Source organism: Helicoverpa zea, chromosome 2 (assembly GCF_022581195.2).
Source record: "Helicoverpa zea isolate HzStark_Cry1AcR chromosome 2, ilHelZeax1.1, whole genome shotgun sequence".
NCBI lineage: Eukaryota > Metazoa > Arthropoda > Insecta > Lepidoptera > Noctuidae > Helicoverpa > Helicoverpa zea.
The window spans coordinates 9,832,567-9,852,430 of NC_061453.1; the positions used below are offsets into that span (position 1 = coordinate 9,832,567).

The 19,864-nt window shown below is 36.6% G+C and overlaps 3 protein-coding genes across 3 annotated transcripts in view; all 3 read right to left on the bottom strand.

The window, feature by feature from the left end:
* Positions 1-384: 384 nt before the first annotated feature.
* Positions 385-1,544, bottom strand: LOC124644332 (ribonuclease H1-like). The gene is made up of 2 exons (XM_047183637.1): positions 1,152-1,544; positions 385-969 (listed from the first exon to the last, which is right to left on the bottom strand). Exons 1-2 carry the CDS (start codon positions 1,423-1,425, stop codon positions 782-784), a joined length of 462 nt encoding a protein of 153 aa, XP_047039593.1. The 5' UTR covers positions 1,426-1,544; the 3' UTR covers positions 385-781.
* Positions 1,545-2,560: 1,016 nt separating this feature from the next.
* On the bottom strand, positions 2,561-4,125 carry LOC124643346 (ribonuclease H1-like). The gene is made up of 2 exons (XM_047182299.1): positions 3,248-4,125; positions 2,561-3,061 (listed from the first exon to the last, which is right to left on the bottom strand). The coding sequence occupies exons 1-2, from the start codon at positions 4,113-4,115 to the stop codon at positions 2,871-2,873; spliced, it is 1,059 nt and encodes a 352-aa protein (XP_047038255.1). The 5' UTR covers positions 4,116-4,125; the 3' UTR covers positions 2,561-2,870.
* A 478-nt stretch (positions 4,126-4,603) lies between these two features.
* Positions 4,604-19,864, bottom strand: part of LOC124643486 — a 151,290-nt gene continuing 136,029 nt past the window's right edge. Inside the window, exons 3-11 of the mRNA XM_047182484.1 lie at positions 15,994-16,130; positions 13,712-13,889; positions 11,999-12,141; positions 11,677-11,777; positions 10,818-10,986; positions 10,297-10,423; positions 9,527-9,691; positions 9,134-9,216; positions 4,604-7,987 (exon numbers count right to left, since the gene is read on the bottom strand). Coding sequence (XP_047038440.1) covers positions 7,264-7,987; positions 9,134-9,216; positions 9,527-9,691; positions 10,297-10,423; positions 10,818-10,986; positions 11,677-11,777; positions 11,999-12,141; positions 13,712-13,889; positions 15,994-16,130 — 1,827 coding nt within the window. The 3' untranslated portion in view covers positions 4,604-7,263. The remainder of the gene's footprint in view (positions 7,988-9,133; positions 9,217-9,526; positions 9,692-10,296; positions 10,424-10,817; positions 10,987-11,676; positions 11,778-11,998; positions 12,142-13,711; positions 13,890-15,993; positions 16,131-19,864) is intronic.

Below are 19,864 nucleotides of genomic sequence, written 5' to 3' on the forward strand. Positions count from 1 at the left end.
GACTCAAGGATATTATGTTACAAATATTGTCCTGAGACCTACATCAGCAGAAATACGATATATGCATCGTTATATTTTTAGGTAGGTAGGATTCCTTTTCCTTGTTACCCAATAGTATAACCAGCAGCTTCTCCTGCGATCGTTCGCGTACCTACTACCTATACAAATTACTTAGCTAGGTACTCTGATAAAAATAAGGTTAAGTAGTTTTGAAGCCCTTAGTTCACAAACAAAAAACCATTTCTCTTTAAAAATATTGGTAAGTGTAGAGGGTGTCTCTCAAATTCCTCTAGGTACCTACTTGTATGTTATTTCCTAGTTGTAGTTACTTATCTACCTGCTTTGCTGATTAGCATATTAGTTTGGTAAAAATAAAAACCAATATTTCATAAGTAATATACTTTTATTAAAAATAAAAAACTATTCTACACAAACTTTCCCATCTTAATGAGTAATCATTTGCACGCCTATATACCTAGTAATCATGAACAAAAACAAATCAACAAACCTAAACAATCGGTTTCAAAATACTTTCCTTACAACTGTTAGGTACTAATCCTTCTTAAATCAATACCTACTCTCCATTGATCAATCAATTGGAAAGTTAATAAACACAACTAATAATGTAATAACAAAAACTCAGTAAATAACGATAGTGAAGAAAAAAACTCAAAATAAAATAAAAGAAAAACGAGTCTCATTCAACATATCCCCATCCCATTTTGCATTATAAATCGTGACAGGGGAGCAATAGAATGGAACATTTTGTTAAGTAGGTAGTTTAATAATACTTGGAGGCCCCAGCCTTGGCAAGTTTGTCTGCCATTTCGTTTCCATGTACTCCCTGATGAGATGGAACATGTCTCCATTTGACCTCAACGTTGCGTGCGGCGCGATCAAGCTCTCTGAAGTCTCTTTCGTTCTTCACCGGTTCTCCTGATGCCAGCTTCCAGCCGTTTTGTTTCCAACCTGGAAAGAAAATAGAAATAATTTTATAACTGCAATAAGTCTATTGGGTACACGGTTTCTTTTATTTATTTACTGTGGGTAGGTGTCTACCTACGTACGACGAATGTGAAGCCTCTAGGAAACCGTGAAAAAGATGGATGAAAATAGAGAAAGAATAAAAAGATTTGCTGCAGATCATTTACCTGGCATCCATTTTGTAGCGGAATCAATGAGGAACTTCGAGTCTGTGTTGATCTCCACCTTGGAAATGCCATTCTCGTATGCTTGTTGCATGGCTCGAGTAGCAGCCTGGATCTCGCCAGTGTTGTTCGTGGCCCGGCCTCCCGATACCGGGGAACTCACGTTGAGTGGATGATCAGGTCCCCAGTAAACGCCGTAACCAGCACGTGCTCCACTCCTGCCATTTGATGAACAGGCTCCATCAGTGTAAACTTTAGTAAACTGGTTGTTGCTCATCTTGATTACGCTACTTTAGTAGTATCCGAAACTTTGAAATTAAAAATAAATGAAATATTGAGTCGAGACGCGCACGCAGATGCCGGAGGACAAAATCAAAATACGAATGATTGATGGCGGCCGGTACTATACGGCCGCGCAGACAATGCAGCGTTGTTGGATAGACCGTCGCCGTGGTTGGTTGTGGTTGTCTGTCCTTGAAACTTAAGAGCTAATCAAAAGAAAGTAAGTCGATGATTTGCTACTCATTAGCCAATGGCGAGCTTACTTTTGATGAGTTTAATTTTGGCGGGTATCCTGTCCGTGGTCAAAGTGAGTAAAAATTACCTTTTAAAATAAGCTTGCTCTAAAATATTAAAACAAAAATATCTCTTTGCTACGTAAAAATAATATATTTTGATGGTGTGTAAAAACCAGTATTTTTTCTGATTGTTCAAGTTTATCTTAAAAGTTGTCTTAACCATCTTTGTTTTTTTTTTAAAATTTAATGCCGCTAAAAATCAATGCAAATACAATAAAAAATAACTACCTATCACTTAATCAATTTAATCATTATTTTCAGCAGTAGTATACTTATTAAAAATGTATTTATGAAAAAAGAAAAATGAAGTATATTTTACTTTTGTACCTGTATAAGCTGTTCCACACTGTTTCAATCGCTTTATTTCCTATCAAGAATATATTTTCCCTACTTACCCGAAGTTCTACAACAAAATACATAGCCTATAAAGTTCTTGCAGTGAAAAAATATTCAAATCAGTTCCGTAGTTCTGGAGCTATCAGCCAGTCCAATCTTTCCTCTTTAGTCATATAATACTAGTGAGTGAATTGCTAATTATATATTGTAAGATGTATTGTTTGTTCCCAATTTTGGACAATTCATCTTCAATTATTCCAATATAAGCTTTGTCTTGGCTCAAGTTAATAAAACATTGACTGTAGGTATTACCAAGGGTAGTACATACATTTTTGCTAGTGTTATAACGTGTTCTGATAGTTACCAATTTAACCATATGTCCTAACATATGGTTAAATTGGTTACTATCAGAACTACACACACAGCACACAGCACACAGCTCCTAAGCTGTGTGCTAGCTAGATTATATTTATAGAATTTATTAAAAAAAAAACCTCAATAATTACTTGTTTTTATTAATCACAGCTGTTCTTTTCAGACATTTTTCACTTAGCAAATTCATCCATAATACTGAATGTTTACTCAACAAGAATGCAAGATAAGAAACTTAATTAAAATATTTTACAAGTGTTACAAGTGATACAGATCTCATAAAATTAAAAAAAAAACACAATTTGAAATGTCAGTGAGTAATTAAATAGACCAAGTCACAAAGCTCTCATGTCTTGCACAGCCATTATATACATACATGTTTTATATAGAACTTGCTTTTAGCAATAAATCACATAATGGACAATAAGATTATCATCTATTTACTGTACATGGCAGCTCCAGCCTTAGCAAGCTGGTCGGCCATTTCATTGCCATGCACTCCTCTGTGGGCCTCCACATAGTTCCATTTGATCTGTAACTTGTGCTGTACACTGTCCAAGTCTTTGAAGTCTGTTTCATTCTTTACAGGCTCACCCGATGCTAGCTTCCAGCCTTTCCGTTTCCAACCTGGAATTCATTAAAATTATATGGGTAATTTTATATGGAAAATTACTATATTACATACTTTACTGTGGCTAAATGTGATGCAATATTGCAATATTATATTTAACATTTCAGTTTCCTCGTTATATTGTTTCCCTATTTAAAAGTGTTTCATAAGATACCTATTATGTATAGTCTATAATTAATTACCTGGCATCCATTTTGTGACTGAATTAATGACAAACTTTGAGTCTGTGTTAATTGATAGTTTTTTAACTCCATTCTGAAGTGCAATCTTGATAGCCCGTGTGGCAGCCTGGATCTCTCCACAATTGTTAGTGGCCCGCCCAGACACAGGCTCACTGACATTCAGAGGATGGCCATTGCCCCAGAACACTCCGAGACCAGCTCGGGCTCCACTCTTACCATTGGCAGAACATGCTCCATCAGTGTATACCTGTACAAACCCATCATTATCCATTTCAAATTCCTCTCCACCACTTGTCTTACGTTTTTTGCTCTGTGGAGGTTCTATTAAAATAGTTTTCTTAGTACCCTTTTTAATTATGTTATCCACGCCTTTCTCGAATGATTTCAATCTTTTTTCTATGTCATCCAATTGTTTACATACGATTGTGTTCAAGTCATCGGAATCATCAGTGTCGGAGTCATCATTCTCCTCTACATAGCCCAAACTAGCTTTAGATTTCCTTTTAGGTTTGTCTTTGACTTTACTTTGATTTATACTACTAGTAGAAATAGTCCTTTTAAGGTTATTAACTGAAGTATTTTTGACTTGGCTATTATATTTTTTTGGCTGTGCACTGCTGCTTTGTCCGCCTTGTGTAGTAATAAAATCTTGAGCACCATTAATTGTATCAAATTTCTTGTATCTCGCACCAGGGAAACCTTTTACTTGGGCTTCGCAATCAGGCCACGACATAAATATGCCTGGCGTCCGACCTTTTGCAACGGCGTAAAACGGCATCTTAGAAACAAACACTAACGGCGCACTGCTATTCAATAGTAACTTAATTTTAAAAGAAATGTTCAGTAAAACTACCTTCGCTAGTGACATTTGTAATGAACATCATAAGAACATAATGTTTACAGTTTTGACAATGACAGTTGACAGTGACACCAAAGTGGCAAAGTTGCCATTTTATATTCTCGTTATTCTCATTTATGTATTCTTAAAAATATTCCCTGTATCTTGTTACTACTTGTTACGTATTAAATCACGTAGTAATAAAGTACCATACCTACCATAGTGGTTGTTGTTGTATTTTCTATTGATAGGTATTGACCGCATTGTGGAACATCACGCTCTATCCTCAGGCTTTTATCTGAACATGATTAGATGCGTACATCCGGTTCTCTAGGATTCATTATAACTGCTATCAATATTGTTTGCACAAAAAGTATGAAGTAAGAGGCATGGATGTTACAGGATAGCTATCATGAAACTTTTTATGATGGTATTTTAATATTTTTTTTAATCTTTAGGGTACGATTTTATTATCAGGATTATGATTCTCCAAGGGTAGAATTAAATGAAAGTCAATATTAAATACAGTAATGTACTTTATTAGGAGACTTAACAATAGGTCTGTCATCGTTTATTTAATGTTAACACACCATTTTCTTTATCACCACTAATGTCTGTAAAAAATCTTATACTTAAACAATGATTCATTGTGAGTAATCTCGCAGCACTAAGTTATTCAACTAATTTGTTAATGACAGTCTACAACTGTGCATTTTATATATTGACAATAGTGAAATACGATTAATAATAATTTCGTCTAAAAAATGTAATATGCATACTAAAATATTTTAGACCAGTACCGATAAAATATATAACGAAATATCGTACCTACCTATTATAAAATTAAGGAAGTCTTAACTTATTTATAGGGTTACAATTTTGTAGCTACTTAGTTCATTACTTAACGAACCTATTTTTAAAAGTTAGGCTCCTTAGAACGTGTCTAATTCATAAAACGCGTATAAAATGCGTACATACTCAAAGGTTCAAAGATACATTTCAAATGCAAATTATTATTTTATACAAACATGAAAATAAAAGTAGACAATAATATATTTCCTCAAAACTGATTCCATGCGGCAATTATATTAGTGTGTGTTATTGTTAACAGCAATATTTTGATGACATTATTTTGTTTGTAACTGTAACACTGGGGAAATAAAATGGCACTATATAGGTAACGAAACATGGCTCAGTAAGTGTTCAAACAGCTTTAGCGGAAACGTTCTCTTGATTAAAGATTAAAACATTTCTAACAAGACTACTGAACTCGTTTAACAACTACAAAAGAACACTAGACAGTCAACCGCTTACTGAAACAAATTACCTTAAAAAACCTGTAACTTAAGTGTAGGTACAGACCTAATCTAAATTAATTAACTAAATTATTCCAACTTTAAAACAGCTAAGCTCAAAAGTGGTAGGTATTTAAAACATACCTCAATAAAATTATTCTAACAGTACACAACATATTAATAAAATTTGTTAAAAATGTGAACAATCGTTTTGGTTAATACTTGGTAAAATTAGTTCAATTGAGGATTGTAAATAGAAATGATTTACATTTTCATGGAAATGACTAGTCTTAACGTTAAATGAAGCTATAGGAAAGGTAAGTAGGTAGGTACGGGTGAATTCGGTGATATCATGTCGTGATATTAATAGTGATAAAATGTAATAAAAGAGGCACAATTTTTAAATGTACGACACAAGACGCACATTGAGTTTTTGAAACTACATACTTCAAAACAAATGGATTTATAATCGTAACTAACGTTATAATATTATGAAAATTTCATATTAACTTAGTAATTTATACTATAGAGAATTCATTAAAATAATAACTGAAATATAAAATTCATGAATAATAAAACTCAGTACTTTAGGCGATTTTTAAAACTAACAACCGATTCTTTGGCTGTGACAAACATGTTGAAGATTTGTAAACGAACTACATCGAAGTGGTAGACCGTCAGTTGGCTTGTACAGCACCTGTAGACTAGAGCATAACATAATCTACCTAGCATTACCTAGAAGCTCACTATTTATACAGCTGCCTTCACTATTTCACTACATTCTTTATTATGACGATACAAACTCCTTTCACGAACATCCATTAACTCTCTCCAACTGGCATTGTAAATTTTGTTATACTCAAATTAATTAATATACATTTAATAAAAGATAAATTTAATTTTAGTTTCGAATTTGATCGAATAAAAACAATTCCTTTAGTCCACACGCGACTCCAACATGGAGAAAAGCGACGCGTGGCAACACTGTCACTAACAGTTCATTATTACTAGCGTCAACACTCTCCCGTGGAGCTACCAATACATTTCTTGTTGCACACGACACACACACATACAGACACACATGACGTCACGTGACATACTTCGACAAAACATGGTAGATGCAGGACAGGAGCCAACCCCTTATCAAAAATATTTCTATCTTCTATTCTAAATTAACCTGTGCGTGTTTATTATACTGACTTTTTGTCAATGATCAATAAATAAATAAATAAAGCTATATGGACGACCCGATTTCTAATGACAGTGATTTTGTTATCAATTTGATTTCTATGAATTTATTAGTATTATTACAAATTGTTACTACCTGGATGGAGGAATGATATGATTTTGTAATTAATTTTAGGTGAGAAATACATTTAAAGTAACACGAAAAGAATTAAGTTAAACATACATAGTTACAATAATATAAATTCAAAGTCAAAACATTAACTGCGCAAAGTAAAATACCATCGTTTGATATGGTAAATTTGAGACATAGATTAAAATAATACGTACATAAATACTACGCTACCAAAATGCTGAAACTAGTCTATGCAATACTAACACAAGGTTCGTTCAAAGAACAGTTTAGTTTTGTTCAGGGTAATGCACTTTTGTTCTAGATCCACTCTACTCGACTAACGTTTGAACGCGGGATCGTCTAACTCGCCACACCGACACAAGGCACGTATCGACCACTAGGATACGCTGAAAAAATATTTCTCTGATTCGATTAACGGCTGACTTTATTACACAACTATTCTAATTTGATATCAGGTAAGGTAGGTAATCTAAGTAACACGACTTGCACGTTCATCGCGTGATCTTTGGTGTTCACTGAAATAAAACCGTTTTTTTGTTGCTGACAACATCACTCGCGTTTCCTAAATGGAACATTCGTCGCTGTCGCGCGCGTAGTCCTCGTCCTCTTCGTCCTGGCGAGCGGATTTCTTCTTCACCTTGCTGGAAACCACGCCCGTATTCACTTTGCTGAACAGGCTGCTGCGGTTAAGTCGGGAGATCTCCCTCTGTGGGCTGAGACGTTCCGCCACCGCTCGCTCGTAGTTGTCTGAGATTTTGTTGACTCCGTTGACGGGGCTCGTGACAGGCGACTTTGGTTTAGTGGGCGAAGTGACAGTCTTTTTCTGTTCAGCGTTTTTGTCGAAGAGTGCTCCTGCGGTGGCGGCGGAGTACGAGGGAGGGTCCTTGGCGCGTGCACCGCTGGCGCCCAGCAGCTGCGAGTACAGGAAGCTGTTGTTGCCGAAGCCGGCGTATCTGTTGTCCATTTTGCCGTTGACCATCATGAGGCTGACGGGCTTTTCGGGAGGTACAGGTTTTTCTGGCAGCTTTTTGTCGGGGAGACCATTCTTGGCGGGCGGGTTGGCGGTGTTGGCCCAGCGGTCGCCGCCGATGGAGTAGATGGAGCTGAGGTTGACGTACCCGGCGGCGGCGGGGGCGGACGCTTGCGCGGGGCGCGGGGGGTCGCGGGCCCGCGCGCCGCACTCGCTGAGCGTGGACTCCTCTACGCTGGAGTCCTCGATGACGTCAGTGTTGGTGACGTCATCCATGTTCGGCGACAGACAGTCTTCGTCCGTCTCATCGTACGAGCTGAAACGTGAAGACACACGTTAGTCGTGTGATACCACCATTTGGCGGCCACCATTCGAAATCTTATGTACTGAATGCAAGTGAACAAGTTCATCTCGGTTAGTTTCGCTCCATGCGCTGCAGAGTCTCGGTATTATTATTGACAAACAAAAGCTTAAACTGTTCAGTCGTGTGTGGGACGGGGAAGGTTTACATATTTACAGGAATTATAATATGTATTTCATCAGTAAGGCAGACAAAGACTTTCAAGCAAAATCAACAGCAGTGAATTCTGGGAAAGGAGTTTTAGAAGTTCTTTTCCATATATTTGGTAGTTTAATATGAATACATTTCAGTGCAAATGTCCATTCTTGTAAGCGACAAATCGTAGATGAGCAAAATGCAAAACTGTAGGGCACATTGTGACGTCAAGCAGTAGTGTGCGCCGACACAATACATACACTGCAACCACCAACACTGTCTTACCCTAGCATAGCCAGATCTGTCTTCCTCCCTGATGAAAGAAATTACAATATATAATGAACGAATACAATAATACTATCATACTCGTAATATACAGTGGGATACATACAGGTACATATAACATACATATATAAAATACACATATAGATATAGATACAGAATAAACGTGAGACTAATGTTTCGTGTGTTAAGATGATGTAACAGGTATGAAATGATCCCTGGAATTAATAACTGACTAGGTGATATTATCGTTTGCATTCAGAACATAATTATATCGCAGAAGTATCTAAGTATTGCTATATTATTGTTAAGAAGGGTTCCAGTTAAGTAACGAGGGTATGTGCGGGTCCTAAACAGTCTGTGATCAAGTGCTTCCAGCCCACAATGCTCCAAAATGCTTGATGTTTCTAATATCATCTAGTGCATAAAATGGGCTTAAGTCATGGCATATCTATAGTTACTTTACCACCGACCGACAAATTATTTATTTGTATAATCGGAATCCGTTCAGTCCGTTAGCTCTGCATAACTCTAAGAATCGATTCATACACTTCTTTTTCTCTGATTCTTTCATTATCCTATATAACTCCCTGTTCGTGGTAAAACAAAGATTATTATTGCATGTGGTATATAGTAATATATTGTATATAATATACGATGATGGTGGCGAGGTGAAAGGCTTACATTTGGTCCTGTGCGTCGCTGCCTCCTTCCTCGGCGACCAGTAGTTCATACTCTTCTGCTGCGAATCTGTCCCATTCAGACATCTGAAAAATATTACAATGAATATGTTAGTACCAACGTTACAAAAAAATTGTATATTAGGTACTCCCCTATTTTATGGAGACTTTAAAGTAAAAAGAAGGGCAATATTATGAGACAAGACATTATAGAGACCGTCATTACTTCGACAACCTATCTCAAAAAACTGTCAATAATTTCAAAAACTACATAGGTGGAACTCCTATAATCCAAATTCACAGGTCAAGGTCTCATTCATTACTCTTTCATCAGAGATTCGATTAACGACACCGTTTCCTAGACCCTCAAAAACCCTTTTCATCAGTTCCAACTCACCTCACAATCAGAATCCCTCTGCGTGGCGAAAGGATCGCGCTGCTCATGGTCGAGGTACTTCTCCAGGTTGAAGAACGTGTCGAAGAATATCGGCGTGAGCTTGCAGCGCTTCAGGTCGGACAGCGTCACCTTGCCTTCCTCGGCAGGGTGCACCATGTCCAGCATCTGGAAAATGAGGTTTTATTTTAAAACTAGTCTACTTTGAGATATCCATGACAAAATATTTAAAACACATATAAAATATTTTTCGTAATAATGTGGTTCTTGAGACGTGTTGTATTGTGATATTGCTTTATTTTTTATAGAATTTTATTCAGTATTTTTTGTGTATTAAAGGTCTGTGAAATATAATTTTAATCTGGTAAGGAGGTGTACTACTAAATTATTTAATGAACAACTAATAATAACGATAGATACTCAACATTGTCAGCAATTTCACCAAAAACATCGTTTCGTATGAACCTTGTTTACGTACAGTTAATAGCGTTATGAGGAATTCAATCACTTGGAAGTCCATTCTGAAGACCGGATTGCATTCTATGGCATTCAGTGCCGGTTTCATTCTATAAAACATGGCCAGTGCACTGCATATTTTAGTATCTGATTGAAACTTATAGTTCTCGCGAAACTTTACATATGCGGACGTAGTATTCCGCACGACCCGCAGTTGTCCAAAAATATACTCGGGCAATGTTCCGAGACGCCAAAAAGTTTGACGAGAACTACGAAGGCATACCAGCTGTCTAATAACATTAGCTCAGCAAATGTACCTGGCACAAGCAGTCGTTAAAGGGCAGAGTCTCGATGCCGATGGCCTCCATCCTCTGCATCTGTTCCTCGTAGAAGTACTCCAGCTCGTACATAGAGATGTAGCCGTCGCCGTCCACGTCCATACATCTGAAGAAATTGAACACAGCGATTTTTAGGTGTTTTCAGGTATTCTTAACATTGTGATATGTCCCCGAATGAAAGATGGCCTTGTTCTGAATGACTGTCATCAACTCCTAGCTTAAATTGCTGTAGAGACGTAGAGAAGCTTACAGTCTCAGATAATTTATACACCTTTCATTCCACCTACCTAACCTAACCTAAACTTATACAGCTGAAAAGTACCTATGCGCATATCTAGGGAACTACTGGCCTTAGTTAAAAAATCTTTCCGTGTTAGACAGCCCTATCATCGAGGAAGGCTAAAAGTACCGCCGAGTGCTTCCCACAGGACGCGGGTAAAGCCGCTAGCTGAAGCTAAATAATTAAACATAACTATAGCTTATACGTATACCGTACATACCTGAACCAATACTCAATGGCAGTCGGATGCGTCTTATCCTCCTCAGCTAGTAGGAACCAGACGAACTCGGTGTATGACATGCGTGGCTCGCCGTCCGGCGTGAGGCGGTTCTGATTGCCGCGCGTCACGCAGCCCGATAGCACTCGCTCGATCATACGGCTTGAGAGGGCTGTGGAGGAAAAGTATGGAATGGTTGAAAAAGGAATTCATACACATCATGTTATTAGGAAACTGTCTACTAAAAGGAGAGACTACTAGGGAACTGCAAGGTTACAGCAAAAGTAGCAGTCAAAATAATGAAATAACAAATCTAATTCAATGGACATCTACTACATGGGGAATCCCAATAAGTTCGTTTAAAAAAATCTGCCAGATGGATAATTTCAGACGACTTTGGCAGGTAATTTCTCTTATTTTTCTGAAGACTGTATAACTTTATGACAAAATTGTAGTAACTCCTTTAATTCCAAAGGTAATCCTCCAATATACAAAGTTCATAGGTGATGATCGGTTTCGTGAGGATTTTTTTAATAAAAATAAACGGTTACAATTTACGATAGATAGCTCAAATTCATATTGTGTTTACCTACCCTATTCTGTCCAAAGTTGTCCCGAAGTAAAAAAGTTTTAATGTAACACATGACAAGAAGTTTTTGTTATATCTCGATACAAAACTTGATAGGGATTATGTGAACGATGTTTCGAGGTGCTTTACAGTTGGCTAAGCACTAAATAAGTTAGTTTTCTGAAAAGAAAATCTCCATCAAAAACAAGAGATGAAGTAATTTTTTGCTGCTTAAACCGCCATCTTGGATTTTTTTTTCTTTTATGTATTTTGAATTTGGAATAAAGTACTCACCATGGTCATTGTGCCTCGCTAGGTCATGCTTGTCTATGAAGAGGTCGTGGTCTCTGTCCAGCTCCCAGAATTTGCAGTAGATTACGTAGAAATGCTCATAACTGTAATGTAAATAAAAATGTGTGAGAAACAAGTTTCTGCAAAAGTAAGTAAACTTTAAAAGAGCTAAGAACATTAACGGAAGACCTCGATTACGGTTGCTCTTTACGATACATTCACTAGAGACCTAGTCTTCTTAATTCTTCTCGTACATTTCTATACCCTCGTTCAATAAAATGATAATATTTAACAGTCTCGGAAGTTTACAGATTTTTTTATTTACCTAAAATACTGTGTAACTTGATTAATGTCTTCTTCGTCTTCTAACAACTGAATAACTTGCAGCAGGTTCGATCTTCTCAGTTCGGGGATCGATATTCTGCCCGACCAAGTTCGGTTCACGCAGTAAAATATCCTAGCGATCACCTGGAATTCAAAACGTCACATAAATTAGGACTCATAAAAAAAATACACTTTTTTGGGTCTAGTCAAAGGCCAGAAGACAGAAGTCCAGGTACAAAAATGCTCCTTTCTTCGAATTAATAATTGAAAAGCAACCTTATTGATGAGTGACCTCATGTCAATATTCCGTCTTCGTATCTGTAATCACAGGTAGCAAACAAACAGGAACAAGCGAAAGTGATCGATTGGGCCAACTGCTCAATCTACCTCAAGAGAATGACGGAAAACTGGGAAAAACAAATACAATATATTGCGGTCCACTTCCCGTAATGTGTGTGTCTTTTAGTATGCAATGGGAAATTTCCCAAAGGACTGAACAACACTCCAATATGTTAGGTCGATTCCTGGTATTCACGACTCGCTAACACAATTCACAAAATTAGTCAAAAATGTACATTGACATATGTATAGTCTACAAGAATTTAATTTAGGAGAGCTACAAAGTAATCTTGAACCCTTGATCATTTTCTTAGGGTTATTCTAATATTAGAATTTGTAAGCGGGTCGCGGGGCGAGGGCGAGATGTCCCGCGTCCGTTATAGAATCCACACATACCCTTAGGACCTACCCTTGTTTTATAGCCGGCTCAACATTTCTCATGATAGTCTTTAGCTCGTTCAGGTCTTCCAACTGCGCGTATTTACAGTATGTACATGGCTAGTACGCAAGCGTGTGAAACTAGTCGCGAATAGATTGGAATTCACTTTTTATACAAAGTCTTCCGATGTATACAGCAGCAGTACGCAAATACTCGCATATATTTTGTAGTGGCCAAAGTAACTTGCTTTATTCCATAATATACAGTGCTAGTCCGCATGCAAACCAATCGTGTATACATTGGAATAGGCGCGAAAAACTTTACGATTCCAATCTATTCGCGAGCAGTTGCATGCTCGCCATTTTGATTTGTTGACCTCTCTTTCTATTATACTGATAATCGTATCTATGTATCTATTTTGCGGGTCATGCTTTTTTTGAAATTATTGAATAAAACATACCCGCAAAATACATGTACAACCGACAAGTATTCCAGACGAACCATAAAAAAAACGGGAACCAGAAACAAACTACAAGCGGGTCGCCCCTCAAGTACATCGAGAGGGGAAAAAAGAAAACACGACCTAGCATTTAATATTAATTTAAATATTAATAATGCTCGTTAATTCAATTTTTTTTTGTATATTTTTTAAACAAGTTGATTTTTAATAAACAAACTCAGATTCAAAAGCCATTTTTATTTAACGCTATACCTAATATTAATTTTGTATAGTTTTTGACCGTGTATAAATTGGAAAGATGCATGTGCACGTCTAAGCTACGAATTATACGCGAGCAGTACGCAAAATTCGTGTATACTTTGAAATCACAAATTAAAAAACAGCATTACAAAGTATCAGCGAGCAGTTTCCTATGGATGCGTTTTGGCTATGTACACACTGTAAATACGCTCCAACTGCCGGAACTGTTCCATTTACACTTTTTTCGTATCCAAAACATCATTTTCATCCCTTATGACGAGAATATAGGTACTCACAGTATGCACATATCTGGAGTGGAACTCTGTAGCCTCCTTGAGGAAGGAGAGGCCGGGGTGCGTGTCGACGACATCCTGCACCAGCGGCACGAAGTCCTCCGGTGCTAATGTGTTGCTCTTCCCTCGCGTCAGGATGTGCACGAACCGGGAAGCCATGTCGTGGCACTGTGACGTCATGCTGGAAATATAGGTTGTTAGTCAGATTGGCTTTTGTTTTAATTTGTGTTTGTACGTATGTTAAAATTAGAAGAAATCTGATCCGTTTTTATTTCGAACAAATTTTTTCCAGAAGAAGAGGAACAAACATCCATACAAATTGTATCAGGGGCGAATCCAGCCCTCAAAAACACTATATATGGCTGAAAATTAATAATAAATAAATAATAATAAATCAATGTTTTATTGGCATAAAAAATAAAATACAATTACAAAGGAAGCCCTGGCTCCTGTGCTAGGTGAGACCTGTGTTACAGGAGCCAGTGTCTTCACCCGTTTTTTAGAACAACATTTTATATGCAATAAAATCTATGGACAAAATAAGTAAAGTAAATACATAAGAAAAAAAATATTAATATGCTTGCTCTTTTGCTGAGTGGTGTGATGAGAGTCTGAATGTAAATATTTATGGGTTGTGCTCTTTGTGTGTATTTGTGTGTATGTGTGTGTGTGAGTGTTATTGTCGTCATGAGTACTGTTCTTTCATTAGGTTTTCCGTCTGTTCGTAATCAAGTGTTTGAAGCCATGATTTAAGTATCTTTTTAGTTTTATTTTTAGTTTGTGGGTTGAAGTTTAGAATTTTGTTAGTTTTGTCTTCTTGAACTTCAAGTACATGATATGGGTAGTACATATCTAAATTGTACATTTATGTAGATCAGCCACTGACATATACTTTCGCCATAGTAGAAAAATGCTATATTAGATGCTTTTGAGAAAGATTGTTCTATGAGAGAAGCCAATTTATTAGGACTTTTACAATCGTATTTTTTTTCGTATACCTACGCATACAGCGGTAAAATTAATATCGTACTTAATTTTAATTAAGCACGGCCACCTACTTAAGAAGACATCTTCCTCGCAGCACAAGTTTTGTCTGTTCCAGATGGGTGCTTCGATTAACAATGCGCGCTTCTCATTGTATGTCACTGAGCATTTGGGCCAACAAGAAACCATAGCAAGTTCCTGATCGAGACATATTATGAAACTAGTGTGGAGCATAGAGCACTGTCTATTATTGGATTACAGAATTTGGATATATGTAGTTGGCAGAAAAAATATGGTTGGTATTAAAGACACGATAATTTTGCCTTTCTTTTAAGAAATTGTTACCTACTAATCTTACAATTAATTTTTAACGTAATTGTAGATATTTACAGACAATTGGTACAAAACGTTTTATTTATTATAAGACAGGCAATTAAATACAATACATTTCTATGAAACATGACCAGTTTGGGAGCACTAGGGCTAAGCCCTTCAGGATAATTACGAAGAAATACGCTTCAATTTAAGTTTGTAAGAAAATACTCCTGTTGTCTGTTTACATAATATACTGTTACTGTTACAGCCTTTTTATCGTCCCACTGCTGGGCACAGGCCTCCTCTCACATGGAGAAGGAATAATATACAACAGGGGAAAACTTATTTTTTATAGCGTAAATTATTTTTTATAGCTTTCTTTCTTAAAATTTACCCAGGGAAGCGTAATTAATACTAGTGAAAGTAACAATGCCTGGCGGGGTCGTTAGATGCCGTGAAGTTCAGGCCCAAGAATTTGAAAGATTTACGAAATTTTCTTTATTTTATTACTGAACTTTTACAAAATATTTAACCTTGATGTTAATCGGGTATTTTAATTGTTTTACAGCTCAATGACGTGGTTAGTTTTATGTTATTGAACTTGTAAAGAATGTTTTAAACTTGTACCGTCTTACCACAAAAACTTTTTAACGTCAGTTTAAGACTTGTCTAAAAAAATGTCAAATTATGACGTTGACATAAGGTTCATTTTGGAACCACATTTTTTTAGACAAGTGTAAAACAGTTGTTAAAGTTTTTGTAGTAAGGCCAGTAATATTTAGAAATTACTCTTTAAATAAAAATTATAGCATCAGCAAATTAAAGACAAACAATTTATCTATAGAACCAGTTTTAATTGATAGACTGGATGCTTTACTTTGCCTTTTTCATAACTTCATAAACCACACAGCCATGTTATTTTATCTCTTCTTTACGAAAACACATGAAAACTATCTCACATAAACACAGTTATTGGCACAACTTACTCTCTCCAGAAGTCGATGAACTTGTGTCCGTCGACGGGCGCGTGAAGGTTCTGCTGCGTGGCCAGGAACAGCGGCATCTTCCAGTACAGGGGACACTCGCATGCTTTCACTATGTGCTTGAAACTGTCGCGGGGGACCTGGGGACAAGATACGTGGGTTTTATTATGGAGTTTCAGTGAATGAAGGTGTCGTTTTGGGGGAAAAGGACATGATATGCCTTTGTTCGGTTCTCACTGGATGAAGATTAGGTTGATCTGTTGCAGAAGAAAGAATGAACGACTACAAAGAGATTTGTTGCTGGATACAATAACTCTTATTTATAACCTACTTAGGAATATAATTTGGATACAGTCAGTTACAGCACCAATTGACTTCGATAAATGTTAAACAGAGATTCCTAAAAAAACGAATCAGGTAACCTAATTTTCATAAATCCAAATAGATGATCCAGTTTTCTACCCATGATGGTCAGCAACCATAATAAAGACGGAATAAGTGTTACTAATGGTCCATTGTTGTCCAAAAACGTGCGGACTCCGACAGTTATGTCTCCCAAACGTTCTGAACGCGGTTATCTTTACATTTCCGCTTCCTCACGTAGCCATGTCAATGGTTGTGACAGGTGGACTGAAAATAGCTCTCATATTTTGACGCATGACATGCTCGAAAAAAACTAAACTCGTCCTTTTGCTTTTTGGATCCTGCTTGAATTATAAGAGCAAAAAATTATTCTTGATTCACAAGAAGTATAAATGCGATACTGAATGTCTTTCTGAATTGGGGATTAAGCTCGATGGGGATAAATGAATGAAATATTTTTTTTTTACTTAAATGGGCAGAAATCATCTTCTATTCCTATTATTTATGAATCAGTAATAAGCAATATTTCAATCCTAGCGCTTGTTGAATGTGAAATCTATTCGCAGAATACTTAGCACTTCAGTTAATGACTGTATTTCACCCCATATACATTTATTCCCAGTATTCAGTATATTAAGAGAGAAGGGATCGCTCCAATACTCGGAAGGAATACATATAAAGAATACATTCACATGAGATATACCTACTAGCATATAAATCGCATTCAGCTTCTATCTGACCTTATTCGATTCCAATACTCTTTCATGGAATTAGGTTTTATAGAAAGCGTAAAAGAACTAAAAGGTATTTTTCTAGTATACGAGGATTATATACTAGAAAAATAATTTAATTTGATTAAATCTTCAAATACTTTTGTTAAAACTCATGAGAGTTGTTTGCTCCAAGTGGTTGCTCTTCCAGCGAAAGGGTCATTCGGGCGGCCAGACAGTCCGACGCCTGGCGGTCTTTATAATCAGAATTTACTATCGCAATTTAGGAGATGTGGTCAAGATTTTCCACATTTTATTTCACCGTAAGAATTTTGTATTCAAAATTCAAAGAAAAATCTTTTTCACGCAATTTGGCCAGCTAAATCACATCAAAAGAGGACGGTTTCCACCCCAGCTTTGATCTAGCGTTGGTGACCAAAGCAAACACGACCTCACAAAGCATATACCTAGGTAGTCTCTCAGTCAAGTTGTCATTCTATATTCACATAGGAAGGGCGCATAGGCCGCGGGCCGCGGGGCATCAAGCCGAGTTGTCAAACCTAGTCGTCCATCGGCTATAAATAGTCACGTCAAGTCGGCTTGACCTACTTACGGGCGGTCGGTGACCCCGCGACGAGCTCACTTGTCGTTTGAATTAGGAATATCGTCCTATTAATGCCCTCAACACCTTTTGTGTCAACTGGTCAATGAATTCGCCGGAAAAAATTAAATCATTTTTATCACGGAATTTAGCAACAGCGATAGCTTTTCTCTTGCGATATTATCAGTAAAAATAGTAAATTACTTTATGAAATAAATTTCTAAATGGTATTCTACTGTTGAATACATAACATAAACGAATTGAAATTATAGATGTTTTGCAATACCTACTTCACACGTTACGACTAATGTTTTGTATATGTTTTCAAGACGTCGGCGTTTTTTGATTTCATAAATATCGAATGCTGTAAGAAATGTTATTAATGTATGTGTAGAATGCGGATTTGGTTCATGAACGGACGGCTGTATGTCATTGTCGCCTCTGCATAAGCTGAATGAAACCGATACGCAATTCTCTGGGGACCTTCACAGTTATGAATATGAATTGACATTAATATTCATAACATTATCGGAATAATTTTATAATTAACATTATCATTTCTTAGCTGTTAATTTTTTAATGATTATTAAACAGATTCGGTAGATATGACTGTCTACTTGAAGCGCTATAAAGTTGACGTTTTTAGTACAGTCAATTAATTTGAGTTTTGAGTCCAGGAAGTAAATAAGTTATTAATAGCTGTAGTAACCTTTATTTCGAGAAAAAATAATAAATACATTGTCATCATCCTCCGAGCCTTTACCCAAACTATGTTGGGGTCGGCTTCCAGTCTAACCGGATTCAGCTGAGTACCAGTGCTTTACAAAAAGCGACTGCCTATCTGACCTCCTCAACCCAGTTACCCGGGCAACCCGATACCCCTTGGTTAAACTGGTGTCAGACATACTGGCTTCTGACTACCCGTAACGACTGCCATGGATGTTCAATGACATCCGGGACCTACAGTTTAACGTGCCATCCGAAACACAGTCATTGGTGTCTAACCTCCCCACTCAGAGGCATTTAATGGTTACTTAAGCCATTCCTTAGTGAAGGATTTGTATGACATTCCGTCACTAAGGAGTAACTTAAGTAATCATTAAATGTCTCTGAGTGGGGAGGTAAGATAATAAATACATTGTATTAATTTAAAATGTAGCCAAAGCGATCAAATTTTAAAAGGTAAGGCCTACCTAACCAGAGATAATCATATGGAATTTATAACATCAATGCAGTTAAAAACATATTCGTTCGTGTAAATCTATGGTAATATACCATATTTGTGGAGATCATAATAAAATAGTACTGTTATAAAAAGTAAGTATGATAGCTTAGGATTATTAATGCTCATTTTGGCATGCCTTTATTTAAGGCTGTTAAGATACCTACAGAGCGGTCTGAAATAAAATAAATAGATGTTCATTTAAATATTAGACTAAAATAAATATTGAAGCATCTGAAAAGTTTAATATTTACTAGCTGAATAATAAATTGTATAAAAATGAATAATGTTTAAAAATTTTCAAAACGATTAAATTTTACACAAATAAATAATACCTATTTAAATAGCCTTTCAGAAATCTTTATGCCCGGTAAGAATATATTTTCATCGAGAATATCGTATCGAAAGTATGCCTTACTACAAAATTGGCATGAAATTGCACATGATCGCAATAGGAAATGGAAAGAGGTTTTGGCCAAACTGGGACACCACTGGCTGGAAAATACTCATTCAGTTTTATAGTCTAGATTCTAGAATATTTTTGAATTCAAATCAGTTCTTAGTCGAAGGCATCGCCGAAGGTTATGAGAGATTTTCTTGTGAAAGTTGACGGAATCGAGGGAATACGGGTCAGTCTGATACTTAGGTATATTATTAGGTACCATTAGGGCTGGGCTACCTGGTAATTTAAAACTTCACTTTATGAGCTGTGCCCCAGGTGCCGCTCTTTTGTTTACTGTTTACTTTGTGTGAACTTCAAATGTTTTGTTTGTTACACACATACACACACTCTAACTAAAGCAAACAGGACACTAATTAATTATCGGGACGACATGATGAAAAAGCTAGCAAAGATAGACAAATACTTTACGTTCTTTAACATACGACAAGCTATTTCTCAATAGCAACAGGCAATTAGATACTGGATATTGATACCATGAATAAAGACAATTAACTGGCATAAAAACTCCTTGATAT